We start from the raw sequence: 15025 nt of genomic DNA, 5'->3' as shown, positions 1-15025 counted from the left end.
TCCAGTGCATCCATTAGGCAAACTTAGGCAGTCACCTATGGTGCCTATGGTGCCAACCCTTAGGGAGCCACCAAAGAGCAGCGGCAAAGAGATGCTGCTCGTGGCCTGGAACACACGCAAACAATGTAGGAGGAATTGGGCCAGAAACTGAGGGGGGGGGGGGGGGGGCCCCAAGGCAGAACTCACACCTACTCCCCTTGCACCAGCCCTGTAGGGGTCCACGCTCAACCTCCTCCAAATCAAACAATTTTCCATGGATGTTCCCTAGGGTCTCAAACAAAACCGTACTACATTTTTCACCTGGATCTCCATTGGTTGGAGAGCTAGAGGCAACTGAATGGGGGGTCACCTCTGAGTACCATGCTCTGCACAACCTAAAATGGCCATTTTGTCCAGGTGCTGTAGCCTGACAAGACCTCTCAGGGGCCTGAAATTTTGTGGATTACTACAATCCCTGGTGGTAAGTTCCAGTGCAAAGTTTGGAACTTAACGTGAGCTTGTCTCCCTTATTATGGGCCAGCAAAGTATGTGAAAAATTTTACAAAAGAAATATAAGGCCTATTTTGACTCCTCATTGCTCCTGGCCTATACTTTGATTCAGGCCCTGACTGGGCCAGTAGTCATGGCCCATGGCATATACGTATAAGATTTGCACTAAGAGGCTTTACAGGCAACTGGAAGCGAAGACATAATTACATAAAGACACAATGTCACTTTTTATGAAAATTTTGCCAATTTTCAGGTGCAAATATCTCTACTGTGTAGTTTTTAAATCTTTTCTTTTTTATGTCATTTGAAAGACATCTTTTTTTCTACAAAAATTGCCCTGTTCATTTTGGACCTGATCTTGCTTTTGTCAGAATTAAGGCCCCATTGATATGCATCATTTGCATATGTGGGCACGCTATGTTAAAAAGAGGCATCTTTGGTGCCCTGCTGTGTAACACGCAAATGAGCTAGAGATGTAAAATTTTACAGTACAGCAAATCTTGTGGTTTTTACCATGCTTGTAGCTTATGACACATCTTGCTTCAACATACTTTTATAAATGACCCCTCAAAATGGACATTCCCTGTATGTACCTGGATCAGGCCAGACTCCTGGGTTTATGCATCCCTACCAGCAGATGGAGATGGAGAAAGTTTCACTGACACTGCTTGATAAACCCTAGTGCCACCTGCAGTTCCTCAGTATTTCTCTGTCTCCAGCAGATGGTAGATGATGCTAAACCCCCTTCAGGAGTCCCCAGGCAGCATGGCTCCAGGCTCAGTCGAACCTCCCAGGTCCAGCAGCTGCTTGGTCCTCCTCCTCCTTCGGGTACTGGTCAGGAGGAGTTAGACATTACGCTCGAGATTCTTGGGCATCCCGGGGAGACCCCTGATCAGGATGTCCTGATCGACCTGGTGGATCCGGGGACCGGAGGGCCAGACCCAGGGGACAGTTTGCTCACCTCAGTCCCCAAGGGGGATAACCCTTTTTCAGAAGGATGAACTTGAGGCTTTATTGCCTTTGGTCTACCAGGTCCTGGGGGTTAAATTCCCTCAGCAGGAGTCCGATTTGGAGAGGGCTAATCCCATTTTGGTTGGTATGCGCAGCCCTCCTACAGCTTTTCCATACCACATATCAGTAAAGAAATTGGTGGAGGCAGAATGGAGTTTTCATGATTCCGGTCTCAATGTAAGGAGGACCATGTCAAAGACTGCTGGAGCAGGCACTGGAACATTTTACTCTCCCTAAGGTGGACGCTGTGGTTTCCGCGGTCACCAAGCGAACGACTATCCCGGTGATAGGTTCTAAGGCTTTGAAAGAAGCTCAGGATTGCAAATTGGAGATCTATCTCAAGTGGATTTTTGAGGTCTCAGCCTTAGGCTTGAGAGCTGCTATTTGTTCTAGTTTTACGCTGCGTGCGTGCCTCCGCTGGGTGCAGCAGTTGCAGGAGAGCCTGCCCAAGTCAGGGGAGGATGCAGACAAGGTTGAACTGATTGAGGCAGCTGTGGCTTATGGGGTGGATGAGCTTTATGATTTAGTACGTACCTCCTCTAGGGTAATGGATTTGGTTGTGGTGGCCAGAAGATTACTTTGGTTGCCTCTTATTTGGGGAGGATCTTGAGCAGCTAATGCAGTCTCTTGGAGAGAATAAGGCCCTCCAGTTTCCTGAGGATAAGTCTAAGGCTAAAAGATTTTTTCAGGTGCGGTCTCGGTTTCGCTCTGATAGGAGATCTAGACCCTCGAGGGTCACGCCCGGTTCTCAAAAGCAAGTCCTGGGGCAGTTCTTTTGGGGTGTTTCTAATTTCCCCCTGCTGTCCTGTGAGCAAGCAGTCAGCGGTATGGGAGACCCTAGAGGGTCTCCAATGCCTGGGGGTGGTAATTCCAGTTCCCTCAGTGGAAATTTGCAGGGGAAGATATTCCATTTATTTTGAGGTCCCGAAGAAGGAGGGCACATTTCATTCGATTCTCAGTTTGAAAAAGGTAAATGCAAAACGCAAGATGCCGCGCTTCTGGATGGAGACTTTGTGGACAACTGTCTTATCAGAGCGAAGTCAGAGGCCTTTTGTCGCCAATCGGTTCACAAGGTTCTCAATCTTCTCCAGTCCCTTGGTTGGGTACTGAACGTGGCAAAGAGTCATTTGATCCTGACACATTCTTTGGAATATCTGGGTGCTCGGTTCGACACCTTGGTCGGCAAAGTGATTCTTTCGGAGGAGAGAGTATTGAAATTGCAGAGTCAAGTTTACCAATTGTTGCAGTTACGTGTTCCCAAGGTCTGGGATTATTTGCAGGACCTGGCCTCGATGACTTCCACCCTGGAGTGGTGCCGTAGGCGTTTTCCCATCTAAGACCCTTGCAGAAGGCGCTTTTGGCAGCTGATATCTGAGGAATTCAAAAGCTATTGCCCCTCGAGGGTGAAGCAAGAGAGAGCCTTTCCTGGTGGCTTCAGACTTCCAATCTCGTTCGAGGGGTGGACCTTGAGGTTCCAAATTGGGTGATAGTTACTACCAATGCCAATCTCTGTGGATGGGGAGAAGTTTGTCAGTGGCACTCGGTCCAGGGTACTTGATCCGCGAGAGAATCTGCTTGGTCTGTCAACCGGTTGGAGACCAGGATGATCCGTTTAGCCTTGTGGGAGTTTCTGCCATTAGTCCGAGGTCAGACAGTAAGGATTCTTTCAGACAATGTGACCACAGTGGCTTACATCAATCAGCAGGGTGGAACCAAGAGCCAAGTAGTAGCTCGGGAAGCACAACAGTTGATTATTTGGGCAGAATGGCACCTGGAGCGCATAGCTGCGTCCCACATAGCCGGGGTCGAAAACGTTCAGACAGACTTCCTGAGCCGAACTCAGTTAAACCCCGGCGAGTGGGAATTATTGGATTCCGCAAAGCAACTCATTCAAGATCGGTGGGGGTCTCTTGGTGGATCTCATGGTGACTTGTCAAAATGCCAAAGCGTTTTGTTTCTTCAGTCGGAGATGTCAGCGTAGATGCGCTAGTTCTGCCTTGGCCACAAGGAGTCCTTCTCTATGTCTTCCCCCCCCCCCTCCCTACGTTAGTGGGCAGGTGTTGCATCGCTGTGATGCAGCACAACCCAGCCAGTGGCAGGAAAAGCCAGGGTACTGTAGAAGAAAGACAAGCTGAACCCTGGGTAAGCAGCAGAGGGCGTTGAAGGAGATAGGGAGGACTACAACTCCCAGGTTTTTAGAGCCATCATCTGACCTGTGGGCTGAGGGAGAGTTGGAACAGGTGTCAGAATTAAGTGGCAATGATTCCAACACAGCTGAATCAATGGCAACAGAGGAGGAGGGCATACCGGAATGGTGGCAGTGGACAGAAAAACCCAGCTCCTCAGAGGAAGAGCAGCAGGATATGGACGTAGACTCCTGGACGGAGGAATCCTCAGGTTCTGCTATGGAGACAGTGAGTAACCAGAGTGGGGGATGGTAAATGACTGTTAGTTTCAAAGAATGTTTTTTGTCTTAAATTGTGAAACCAGTTATGCACAAGCTGTTTGGTTTGGGAAGGCCCCTAACCACTGCACAACGGAGGGGAATTGGGGAGTGTTGTGCTTTTCCCCAAAAGGGAGCGGTAGCAGCTGGCTAGCGAGCCCAGTGCTTGTGACTGTTGTTCCTGAGAACTGCTGGATGTTAATGTGAGGAAAAAAAGGAGCAGAACTGTTGGTATTGCAATACAAACTGTTTTGTAAAAATTGTGTTTTGTACTACTTTGGAGTGAAGTGGCTTTACCACCCACTCTCACTAAGCGGGCCCTCAAGCCAAGCTAGGGCGGTGCAGGTCTGGACCAAGGCCTGTGAAGTATTACTGATGGTGGGACGGCATATAGAGAGAGGCGTGACCTGCAGGAGAGGTGACCTAGGTTCTGGAGGAGCGGCAGAGTGGTGCAACGCCGGCTGTGAGCATTTACAGTCGCATAGAAAAACATCACGGAGAGGTGGTATTGGTTGCTCCAGAGTGGCCACAGCATCTGTGGTTCGTGGATCAGATGAACCTGGCAGTGGATGGACTGATTTGCTTCGGGCATCTGGAGGGTCTCCTTCGTCAGGGCCCCATATTTTCTGACCAGGCTGCTCAGTTTTGTCTAGCAGCATGGCTTTTGAGAGGCAAAGGTTAAGGAGTAGAGGTTATCCAGAAACTGTCATAACCACCTTATTGCAAGCCAGAAGAAAGCCAACAAATATGGCTTTCATTAGAGTATGGAAGGTGTTTGATTCCTGGTGCTCTGCTCATGGAGTGTGACATCTTAAGTCCTCCACCCTGGACATTTTATCTTTTCTTCAAGACGGTTTCACTAAAGGCTTGACTCCTAGCTCTCTTAGAGTGCAGATGGCGGCCTTGGGTTGCCTTCATGGTAAGATCGAGGGTTCCGCTATTTCCGCCTTAATCTGGTCCTACGAGGTTTGTGTGTGGCGCCTTTTGAACACCTGCGGAGAGCGTCGCTGAAAGACTAGACTCTCAAGGTGGTGTTTCTTGTCGCTATATGCTCGGCTAGAAGAGTTTCGGAGTTACAAGCTTTGTCCTGTCGAGATCCCTTCCTTCAAATTTCAAATTCAGGGGTTTCGTTGAGGACTGTGCCTTCTTTTTTGCCAAAAGTAGTTTCCATATTTCATGTGAACTAGACAGTGGAGCTTCCAGCCTTTCCATTGGTAGATGCATCCACTCCACATGCAAAGGAGCTCAAATGATTAGATGTTCAGCGAGCTCTATTGCGCTATCTCGAGATGATGAATGATTTCAGGAGGTCCAACTACCTTTTTGTTTTGTGGAGCAGCACGAAGTGAGGTTTCAAAGCTTCTAAGGCTACTATTGCGCATTGGTTGAAAGAGGCAATTGGGTCCACTTACAATACAGGAGGTTGTGAAATTCCGGCGGGCTTATGGTTCTATGCGTTCGCATGTGGCCTCCTGGGTCGAAGTGCAGCTGGTGTCTATTCAGGAGATTTGCATGGCAGCGACTTAGAAGTCACTACGTACCTTTGCGTGACACTATCGTTTGGATGTGAGAGATTTAGGTTTTCCTTCCTTTGGTGAGAGTGTTCTGAGAGCAGGACTCTCCAGGTCCCACCCTAAGAAGGGGGCTTTGGTACATCCTGGGAATCTGGACTGATCCGGGTATGTACAGGGAAAGGAAAATAGGAAAATTGGTTCTTACTTGCTAATTTTCATTCCTGTAGTACCACGGATCAGTCCAGACTGCTGGGCTTTGCCTCCCTTCCAGCAGATGGAGACAGAGAAAAACTTGAAGAGCACCCCCTCTTAACACAGTGTGCCACCTGAATCCCTTCAGTATAAACATTACCAAAGCAGAACAACTAAATTTAAAATCAATGGTTAGATCAAGCAAGGACAGGAATAATGCCAAACTATGTACATGTAAGGAGTATTCTTCTGCCTTATCTGCAATCTTAATCTTCCATTGTATCTAGGAAATCCGACAGAAATTGCTGTGAATAGAAACAATCGAGTTGACTCGCAATACTGAACACCCCCCAATGGGCGGACATCTGGACTGATCCATGGTACTACAGGAACGAAAATTAGCAGGTAAAAACCAATTTTCCTTTCCCTGTACGTACCCAGATCAGTCCAGACTACTGGGATGTACCTAAGCTTCCCTAACTAGGGTGGGTCCTGGAGAATCTCACTCAAATGACACTGCTCCCAAAACTGTCGACATCCGGTGTCTGGACGTCCATACCATAATGCCTGGCAAAAGTGTGCAGAGACTTCCAAGTCGCCGCCCTGCAGATTTCTTGCGGCGATACCAACTGGCTCTCTGCCCAGGTAGCAGCTTGTGACCGGATCAAATGAGCTTTTAGGCCTTCCGGAACCGGTCGCCCATGGCAAATATAAGTGGAAGCGATAGCCTCTTTCAACCAACGAGCAATGGTAGCTTTAGATGCCTTATGTCCTTTCTTGGCACCACTCCACAAAACAAAAAGATGATCCGAAACCCGAAAGGCATTGGTGACCTCAAGGTAATGTAAGAGAACTAGTTTGACATCTAGATGTCTCAATTTTCTAGCGTGAGGAGTATTTTGATCTAAACCCAGAAAAGCCGGAAGTTCCACAGACTGATTTAAGTGGAAGGCAGAGATGACTTTTGGAAGAAAAGATGGAACCGTTCTGAGAGAGTCCCCGGAATCAGAAAACCGGAGAAAAAGTTCCCGACAGGAAAGGGCTTGAATCTCTGAGACCCTCCTAGTAGAGCAGATAGCCACCAAAACTAGTATCTTGAGGGTCAAATCCTTCAAGGTAGCCTGCTTGAGGGGCTCAAAAGGAGGTTCACATAACACCTGGAGCACCAAATTGAGACTCCAAGAAGGACAAATGGAATGGACCAGAGGGTTCACGTGCTTTGCTCCTCTCAGAAAATGAACCACATCGGGATGCCAGAGACGCCCCTTCAATCTTGCCTCTAAGACACACCAAGGCTGCAACTTGCACCCGGAGGGGACTAAAGGATAACCCCTTGCTGAGTCCTTTCTGTAGAAATGCAAGGATTTGTGGTACCGAAGCGTGATGAGGGAGGATCCCTTGCTCACCACACCAAGAATCGAAGACTTTCCACACCTGGACATAAGTTAGAGAAGTAGACATCTTTTGCACCCGAAAGAGAGTGGATATGATATCCTCAGGATACCCTTTCTTTTTCAATTGCCTCCTTTCATAAGCCAGGCTGTTGACAAAAGCGATCTGCCTGGTCTAAAAATACTGGACCCTGACGCAGCAGGTTTGGAAGATGACTGAGGCGCAGAGGGGCGTCTACCACCAGGTTGACTTGGTCCGTAAACCATGTTCTCCGGGGCCACTCCGGAGCGACAAGGAAAACCATCCCTGGGTGAGTTTCTATTCTTCTCAGAATCTTGCCTATGAGAGGCCATGGGGGAAACACGTAGAGCAGAACGTCGCTGGGCCAAGGAAGGACTAGGGCATCTACCCCTTCCGCCTCGGGAGAAGAAAGAGGAGGCGGAAGGTCCCCTCCACCTGCTGCTCGAGTTGCCACGGCAGCACAGGAATTCAAGATGGCTGCCATTCTTGTGCTCAGTGGGAATGGGTCCAGCCAATTCCCCTCCCTGATGCACTTGATGGGCCCTCCTGCCCGGGGAGGCCCTGACAACAGAGGCCATTGTGGGAGAACTGCGTAGCCAGCTCCCTGGAGGCCATGCATCGCAACGCATGTGGCATGGCTGGCGAGGGGAGAGGCGGGTGAGGTAAGACAAACTCCCCAATAACGGCCGCCAGAGCCCGGGAGGATCGAGCAAGCTTACAGAGCCAGTGGGGAGCCGTGCCGAAATAAAAAACGGCTCGCCGATTTTTTTTAAAAAGCGGCCTTACCAGAGGAATGAAACTTCTCTGGGAACAAGGGGGAGGGACCGGATCACCGGTACTCACCCCAGCATCGGGCGTGTCTCATCGGGCAATAGAGCTGATAGGGCCTCCAACCCCTAGCTCTGCTTGCAACCAGGGGGGATGGTCCCACCAGGACCTGCCTACCCCCTGGGAGGAATGGTACTCCTTGTCTTCTCAAGACTTTCCTCTCCTTTATTTTTATTTTTTTAAAGTCCAGCTTGATCAAGCATTAGTTAAGAAAAGGAAGAAATCCCTCTCTCTGTTTGTTTCTTTTTTTTTTTTTTTTATTTAGCACTAGTTCTAGATCAGGACTGCAGGTTCTGCCACCTTCATCTGCTGGAGACAGAGAAATACTGGAGGGACGCAGGGGGCACACCGTGTTAAGAGGGGGTGCTCTTCAAGTTTTTTTCTGTCTCCATCTGCTGGAAGGGAGGCAAAATCCAGCAGTCTGAACCAATACGGGTACCTACAGGGAATGGTTCTTACTTGCTAATTTTCATTCCTGTTTTACCACGGATCAGTCCAGAACCCTCCCCGATTTAAGGAGTTGGAGAGTCACCTGCTCAGCTGTTCTTTTTATTACGGAAGGCCATTTTGTTGGTATAGCTTAAGGTTTTCATACAGTTTAAGAAGGTTTTCATTAGTTTGGTTTTTGCAACTGTTTTTATTGCTTGGGTACAGATCAATACTGAGGAACTGTAGGTAGCACTAGGGTTTATCAAGCAGTGGCAGTGAAACTTTCTCCATCTCCATCTGCTGGCAGGGATGCATAAACCCAGGAGTCTGGACTGATCTCTGGTACTACAGGAACAAAAATTAGCAGGTAAGAACCAATTTTCCTTTTTATTGTGCTCTTGCTATTTACTGCATGCAAGCTTGAACATGCAAAAGTATCACCTTCACAAGCAACTATGGTAATGTCATGTTAGCAGTGGTTTGTAGCAGAGATTTTGGGAACATGCTCTGGCCTGTGATACCATTGTGCTCTTTGTGGTATCAAATTTTTCTTTATCCCAAAGAAGGACATTGAAGCAATCAGACCTGTTCAGGATGAGAGGTTTCACAAAGGTCATACAGTTGCTGGCACATGGGAAAATCATCAATTCAAGCCCACTGAAGCAACTAAAATTAGCATTAGCAAAATTTCAAATGACATCACCTAATTATTTTCAAGTGTTCTAGAACAGGAACACAAATATTTTCCTGCCCTTCAGGTATCCAGCTCTATGATAATTCCTGATGGATTGGCCATATATGTGAAGTCTCAGTTGAGGAATGTGATGTCTTGGTCAATTTCTTGCACCCCCAAGGTTCTGCCAGGTCATTTTACTGGCTACTCCATAGAGACACCTGTTGGGTTCCAGAAGAGCACATTATTGCTACCCTTGATGCACCCATAACAACTTCATCAGGCAGGCAGCACATTTATTCACAAGCCACTTTGTCACGCATTAATGGGACATTCAAAAGCATGTGCAAGTCAGGAAAAAAGACTAAGTGAATTTTTGTGAAATCTGCAGTTTGAGCAATTCTCATATGTAGTGTCTTGCCTTTTCTTGCTTTATGCTTCAATAAAAGCTTGGAAACCTGTGGCTAGTACCTTGTCTGGTTGTCTGGAGTGGCCCTTAGGCGATGGGGTTGTCAATTTTGTTGAACTGGCAGTGGCTCAGCCACCACTGACCAATGCAAGGTAACTAATCAGATACATTTTTGCACTGACTTTGATGACTAATTTATGAAAATATGTCTAAACAAATATGTGTCAAAAGCTAAACGTTTGGTAAACTGAGCTGCTTTGTACAATTTTACATCTCTAGCTCATTTGCATGTTTCACAATTGGGTGCCAAAGATGGCTCTTTTTAACAAAATGCATTCACGCATGCAAATGATGCTTGTTTTGGGACTGTAATTCTGACCAAAGCAAGGCTGGATTCAAGACGAAAAGAGTGACTTTTGTAGCAAAAAAGGTGCTCTTTCGAATGACATTAGAAAGAAAAAAATTAAAAACTACACAGTAGAGGCATTTGTACCCAAAAAATGGTGAAAATTTGCATAAAAAGGTGATATGTCTTTTGCTTCCAGTTGACTGCAAACCCTCCTAGTGAAAATCCCAGATGTAAATCATGGGCCCTGACTACTGATTCAGTTATGGGCCCATGACATAACTGGATCAGTAGTCAAAGTAGGCCTTAAATGTCTTTTGTAAAATTTTTCACAATCTTTGCTGGCCCATAAAAAGGGTGGCAAGCTCATGTTAGGTTCCAAACTTTGTGTAGGAACTTAGCACTGGAGGTTGTAATAATCCAAACTTTCAGGCCCCTAACAGGAGCTGTTTGGCTGCAGTGCCCAGACAAAGTGGCTCTTTTGTGTTGTGCGGAGCACAGTACTCTAAGAGTGACCTTCATTCAGCTGCCTCTAGCTCTTGAACCAATAGAGATCCAGCCGAAAAAGTTTGCATAGTTTTGTTTGAGGCCCTAGCGAACATGCACACAAAACTGTATTCAATTTGAAGGAGATAGAGCGTGGATAATTTTCTAAATTGGTCTGCTTGATATGGAACGTCCCAGCTCACACATGCAGAGACTGGGTATCAAACCAATATACCCATGACAAAGTGGAAAACTTGAAAGCAAAAAAAAAAAAAGGCATACTGCATTGGCCATTTTTGTCAACTGGCCCATATGAATCTAGTGGGATGCTTAGTATAAGTCACAACTGAAATACGAAATGGCCCTATGTTTTAGCTAAAGGAGGTGATATGTGTTCATCTAAGCACATTTTTTAAAGGAAACCTCTCTTCAGAAAATAAGGAGAACAGCAGTCTCAAAGGGTGGGCAAGCAGGAAACTGCCCAAGGCACCAAACCAGGGGAGTGCCATACTGCCCTTTTGTGTTAACTGGTGAGTCTGCAAACACACAAGCCCAAATGGGAGAGGGGGTGCCCAAAGCAACCCTTTCCTGTGGGTGCAGTTTTGTCCCAGCGACTGCCCTGCTAAGTAGTAACACTGGTTTACTAATTCTTGTCCCAGGGTTCCATTTATTCAGCGTATCATGGGAAATTTTGATATCCCAATCAGAAAATTAGTTTCAGATTTTTGCTCAGTGCCTCTGGCTTTTCTTAATATCAAATTTTTATACCACCGCACACTATTAGGTCAACCAATTTTGTACCTACTATGCCCAAAGCATGCTAATAGTTAAGCCATCTCTCTTTAATGGTATAAAATTTCACGTTTCTTCAATATATATATAGGCCACCTTCATGCAAAGTATGATTTTTTTTCACAGAGAAGTAAAGAGGAATATGAAACATTTACACAGAAGTCAAATCAAAATAAACATTTACCTGACTTTACTCTTAAGAATGCCACAAGTAATGGAATCCCCCCTTGGTCTCTGACTTCCCTTTGGATGGCAGGATTATTTACACATAACACTCGGATACAATTTACAACATTTACTAAAACATCCAGTAAATTGACTCGCAAAAGATTTACCAGGGAACCGATTGCGCCCTAGAAAGCAACAGCAATACAAAAAAAAACAAATATTAGTATTTTCAAATTCTATAGACCTGCTCTAAAAATAAGCTGTTGATCTGACCACCAGGTGGGTCTATGTAGACTTAACTGGTAGCCACTTTGATATGAGCTGCAACAGTCCTGTTCTGTGGAACTTGAAATCTTTGCTTTCCGTGGAGCCGATGCAATACAATGCGCTCAGTTGAGCGCACTGTATAACCCGCACTCCGATGTGGGTTAAATAGGCGCTAATCCACCCCCTAATGCAATAGGGGGATTAGTGCCTATTTAACCCGCGTCGGACACAGAGTGAATGCAATAGCACTCATCACATGCAAATGCATATGAAAGGAAAATTAGTTTCTTCCCTGATAATTTTCGTTCCTGTAGTACCACGGATCAGTCCAGACTCCTGGGCTTTGCTCCCCCTCTAGCAGATGGAGACAGAGATGTTTTCAAACAAAACTCCACCTTATATAGGATGATGCCACCTAAAAATTGGCAGTATTACGCAATGTCATAGCAGAATGGCTCACAAAGAACACCATAACTATGTACACTAACCCTTCAACAAGAAAACAATTGTAACCAGTTCACTGAACCCTTCAAAGACCTGAACCTGTAGAACCACTTGAGGATGTTGAAATCAAATTTCTGCAGATCTGAGAACTGAGTAAAAAACAAGAGCTGAGCAGACTCTCCCTCTCGGGCAGGACTCTGGACTGATCCGTGGTACTATAGGAATGAAAATTATCAGGTAAGAAACTTATTTTCCTTTCCCTGTACGTACCCGGATCAGTTCAAACTCCTGGGATGTACCAGAGCTTCCTTACCTGGGATGGGATCCGGAGAAGCCTGCTCGCAGCACCCCTTCTCCAAAACCTCCCAGCTCCGTAGCTTGCACATCCAGTCAGTAATGCCTCGCAAAGGTATGCAAGGACTTCCAAGTAGCCACCCTACAAATTTCCTGCGGAGAAACCGAGTGGCACTCTGCCCAAGATGCCGCTTGTGAGCGAGTAGAGTGAGCATGAAGCCCCACAGGGAGAGGCCTACCCCACAGCAAATAGGCTGAGCTGATAGTCGCTTTCAGCCAGCGAGCAATGGTAATCTTGGAAGCCATTTGACCTTGTCAGGGGCCATTCCAGAGCACAAAGAGATGGTCCAACACATGGAAATCATTGGTAACCTCCAGATACCTCAGCAACACCCTGCGAACATCCAGCCGCCGCAAGTCCCCTGACAAGGGATCCGATCGGTCTAACCCCCCAAGGCCTGGGAGCTCCACCGATTGTTTGACATGAAAAGACGAAACCACCTTTGGCAGGAAAGAAGGCACCATCCGTAAGAACACTCCTGAATCTGAGATCCTCAAAAAGGGTTCCCTACAGGAAAGAGCCTGCAGCTTCGACACTCTAAGAGCCGATGTAATGGCAACCAGAAAAATTACCTTCAAGGTAAGATCCTTTAGCGTTGCCCTCTTCAAAGGCTCAAAGGGCGCCAAACATAGAGCGGTAAGAATCAAATTCAGACTCCAAGATGGACAGGGGTGCCTAACCGGCGGATGCAAGTGCTTTGCTCCCTGAAGGAAGCGAGTCACATCTGAATGAGTCGCTAACGCTACACCTTGAACTGATCCACGCAAGCAACCATGAGCTGCCACCTGTACTCGTAAAGAACTGCACGATAAGTCCTTGGACAGACCACTTCGAAGAAAACACAGAATATCCGACACTGAAGCTCGGGTTGGCGAGACTTCCCGGTCCAGACACCAGGATTCAAAAACCTTCCACACTCTGACATATGCGAGGTTGGTGGAAGTCTTACATGAACGTAAGAGAGTGGCTACTACCGCTGGAGAATAACCTTTGCAACTTAGGCGATTCAAAAGCCATGCCGCTAGACAGAGGTGATCGACTTCTTCCAGACAAACGGGCCCTTGTCGCAGCAGGTCTGGGATTCCTGGGAACCGTAGCGATTCCGCCACTGCCAGATTGAGAAGGTCCGCAAACCATGGGCGCCTCGGCCATTCTGGCGCTACTAGAATTACTTGCGCTGGGTGGATCTCTATCCTTCGGAGCACCTTGCCGATCAGCGGCCAAGGTGGGTAGATGTACAGCAGAACGTTGGATGGCCAGGCCAGAACCAGGGTATCTACCCCTTCTGCTCCTGTCTCTCGGCGACGAGCGTAAAATCTCGGAGTCTTTGCGTTCCGAAACGTGGCCATGAGATCCATGCGGGGCCTGCCCCAGGTGTCGCACGTGCGCTGAAACACTACGTCCGCCAATTCCCATTCCCCGGGATCGAGATGGTGCCGGCTGAGAAAATCTGCTTACACATTGTCCACGCCGGTTATATGTTGCGTCCGTCGCTGCTTGACACCCTCACTCCACCCTCTTTACCACTGTGGTGACTCCCTCCGGGTCTGATGGATGGTTAGCTGCCACGGCCTCTTCTTGCCGTCTCTCTCCGGCATCCCCGGACCGGCACGACGCTGTGGATCCACCATGTTCCTGATGACGTAGGGCGTGTGTGCGCGTTCCGATTGATGTACCAGCAAGGGTGTGAACCTTGGGGGCGTCCCCCTGAAATGACGTCATCCGCTTCCAATATAAAAGGTCTCAGAATTTGCTAACACATCGAGTTAGCAAGGATTCGTCCAAGCTACTCTGCCTCCTCGGACTTACCAGGGGTACCTGCTCCTCGGGGGCCTCACTCTCTTTTCTTAATTTCAGATTGCCAATAGGAACCGGTACTCGCTCCTCGAGGGCCCATGTTCTTGAAAACTCTGAAGATTCTCTACTGCCTGGAAGCTATCGCAGATACAGGCATTTGTGAGTTACCACCACTCTCTCAGAGCTTTCCCTGGAACCAGGTACTCGCTCCTGGAGGGCCTAACCCTTTCCAGCTACTGAGCTTTCTAAAGACCTTATGTGAGTTTTGTCATCTAGTTCTGGCTATGAACACAGCATACCCTGTCTACTCACTATCTATAGCTTCTCTACAGCTCAGCAACCCTGGGATCGCTGTTCCAGTACCTGAGGGACTTCAGCCCTGCCGGGCATATCAGTTCACTACTGCCACCTCTGGTGGTCCTACTAACCTGTCTAATAAAAAAAACTATCTGTGTCTGTCTCCATACCCAAGCCTAGCCGGTGGTCCCTCTCAGGATATCCTCCTGGGGGCTCAGTCATCTGCCATCAGCCCAAGGATCCACCTATCTACATTCCTCTACAGCTGAGTGCCCTCTCCAAGCACTCCGCTGGTAACAGATTGCTACTCTCTCCATCAGGAGTCTTCAGCAACAAATTCATAATAAATTGCTACTCCGCAGTCTTAACCCTATCAGATTGTTTACTACTCCCTCTACAGGAGCTGAGCATATCAGATTGCTACCTCCTCCTTCCACAGGAGCTAGTTCATAACAAGATTGCTAACTCCTCACGGAGTTCCTAACAGACTGTGTTAACTCCTCCCTTCTACAGGGGTCGCTCCACTACAGTTTGCTAACTTCTCCCTACTACAGGAGGAGTTCCACATCAGACTGCTAACTCCCTAGCAAGTCCATAACAGATTACTAACTCCTATCTGATTACTCTGCCCACCAGGCATCAGGATTACAACAGATTGCTAACTCCTCCTTT

The 15025-nt window shown here is 47.5% G+C and overlaps 1 protein-coding gene across 1 annotated transcript in view; it reads right to left on the bottom strand.

The window, feature by feature from the left end:
* Window positions 1–15025, bottom strand: part of ANKAR (ankyrin and armadillo repeat containing) — a 381604-nt gene that overhangs the window by 120694 nt on the left and 245885 nt on the right. The window contains 1 exon segment of the mRNA XM_029605998.1: window positions 11210–11378. Within this exon segment, the coding sequence (XP_029461858.1) occupies window positions 11210–11378 (169 nt within the window).

The sequence above is a fragment of the Rhinatrema bivittatum genome, chromosome 6 (genome assembly GCF_901001135.1).
Source record: "Rhinatrema bivittatum chromosome 6, aRhiBiv1.1, whole genome shotgun sequence".
NCBI lineage: Eukaryota > Metazoa > Chordata > Amphibia > Gymnophiona > Rhinatrematidae > Rhinatrema > Rhinatrema bivittatum.
This window is presented reverse-complemented; position numbering and strand designations above follow the sequence as displayed.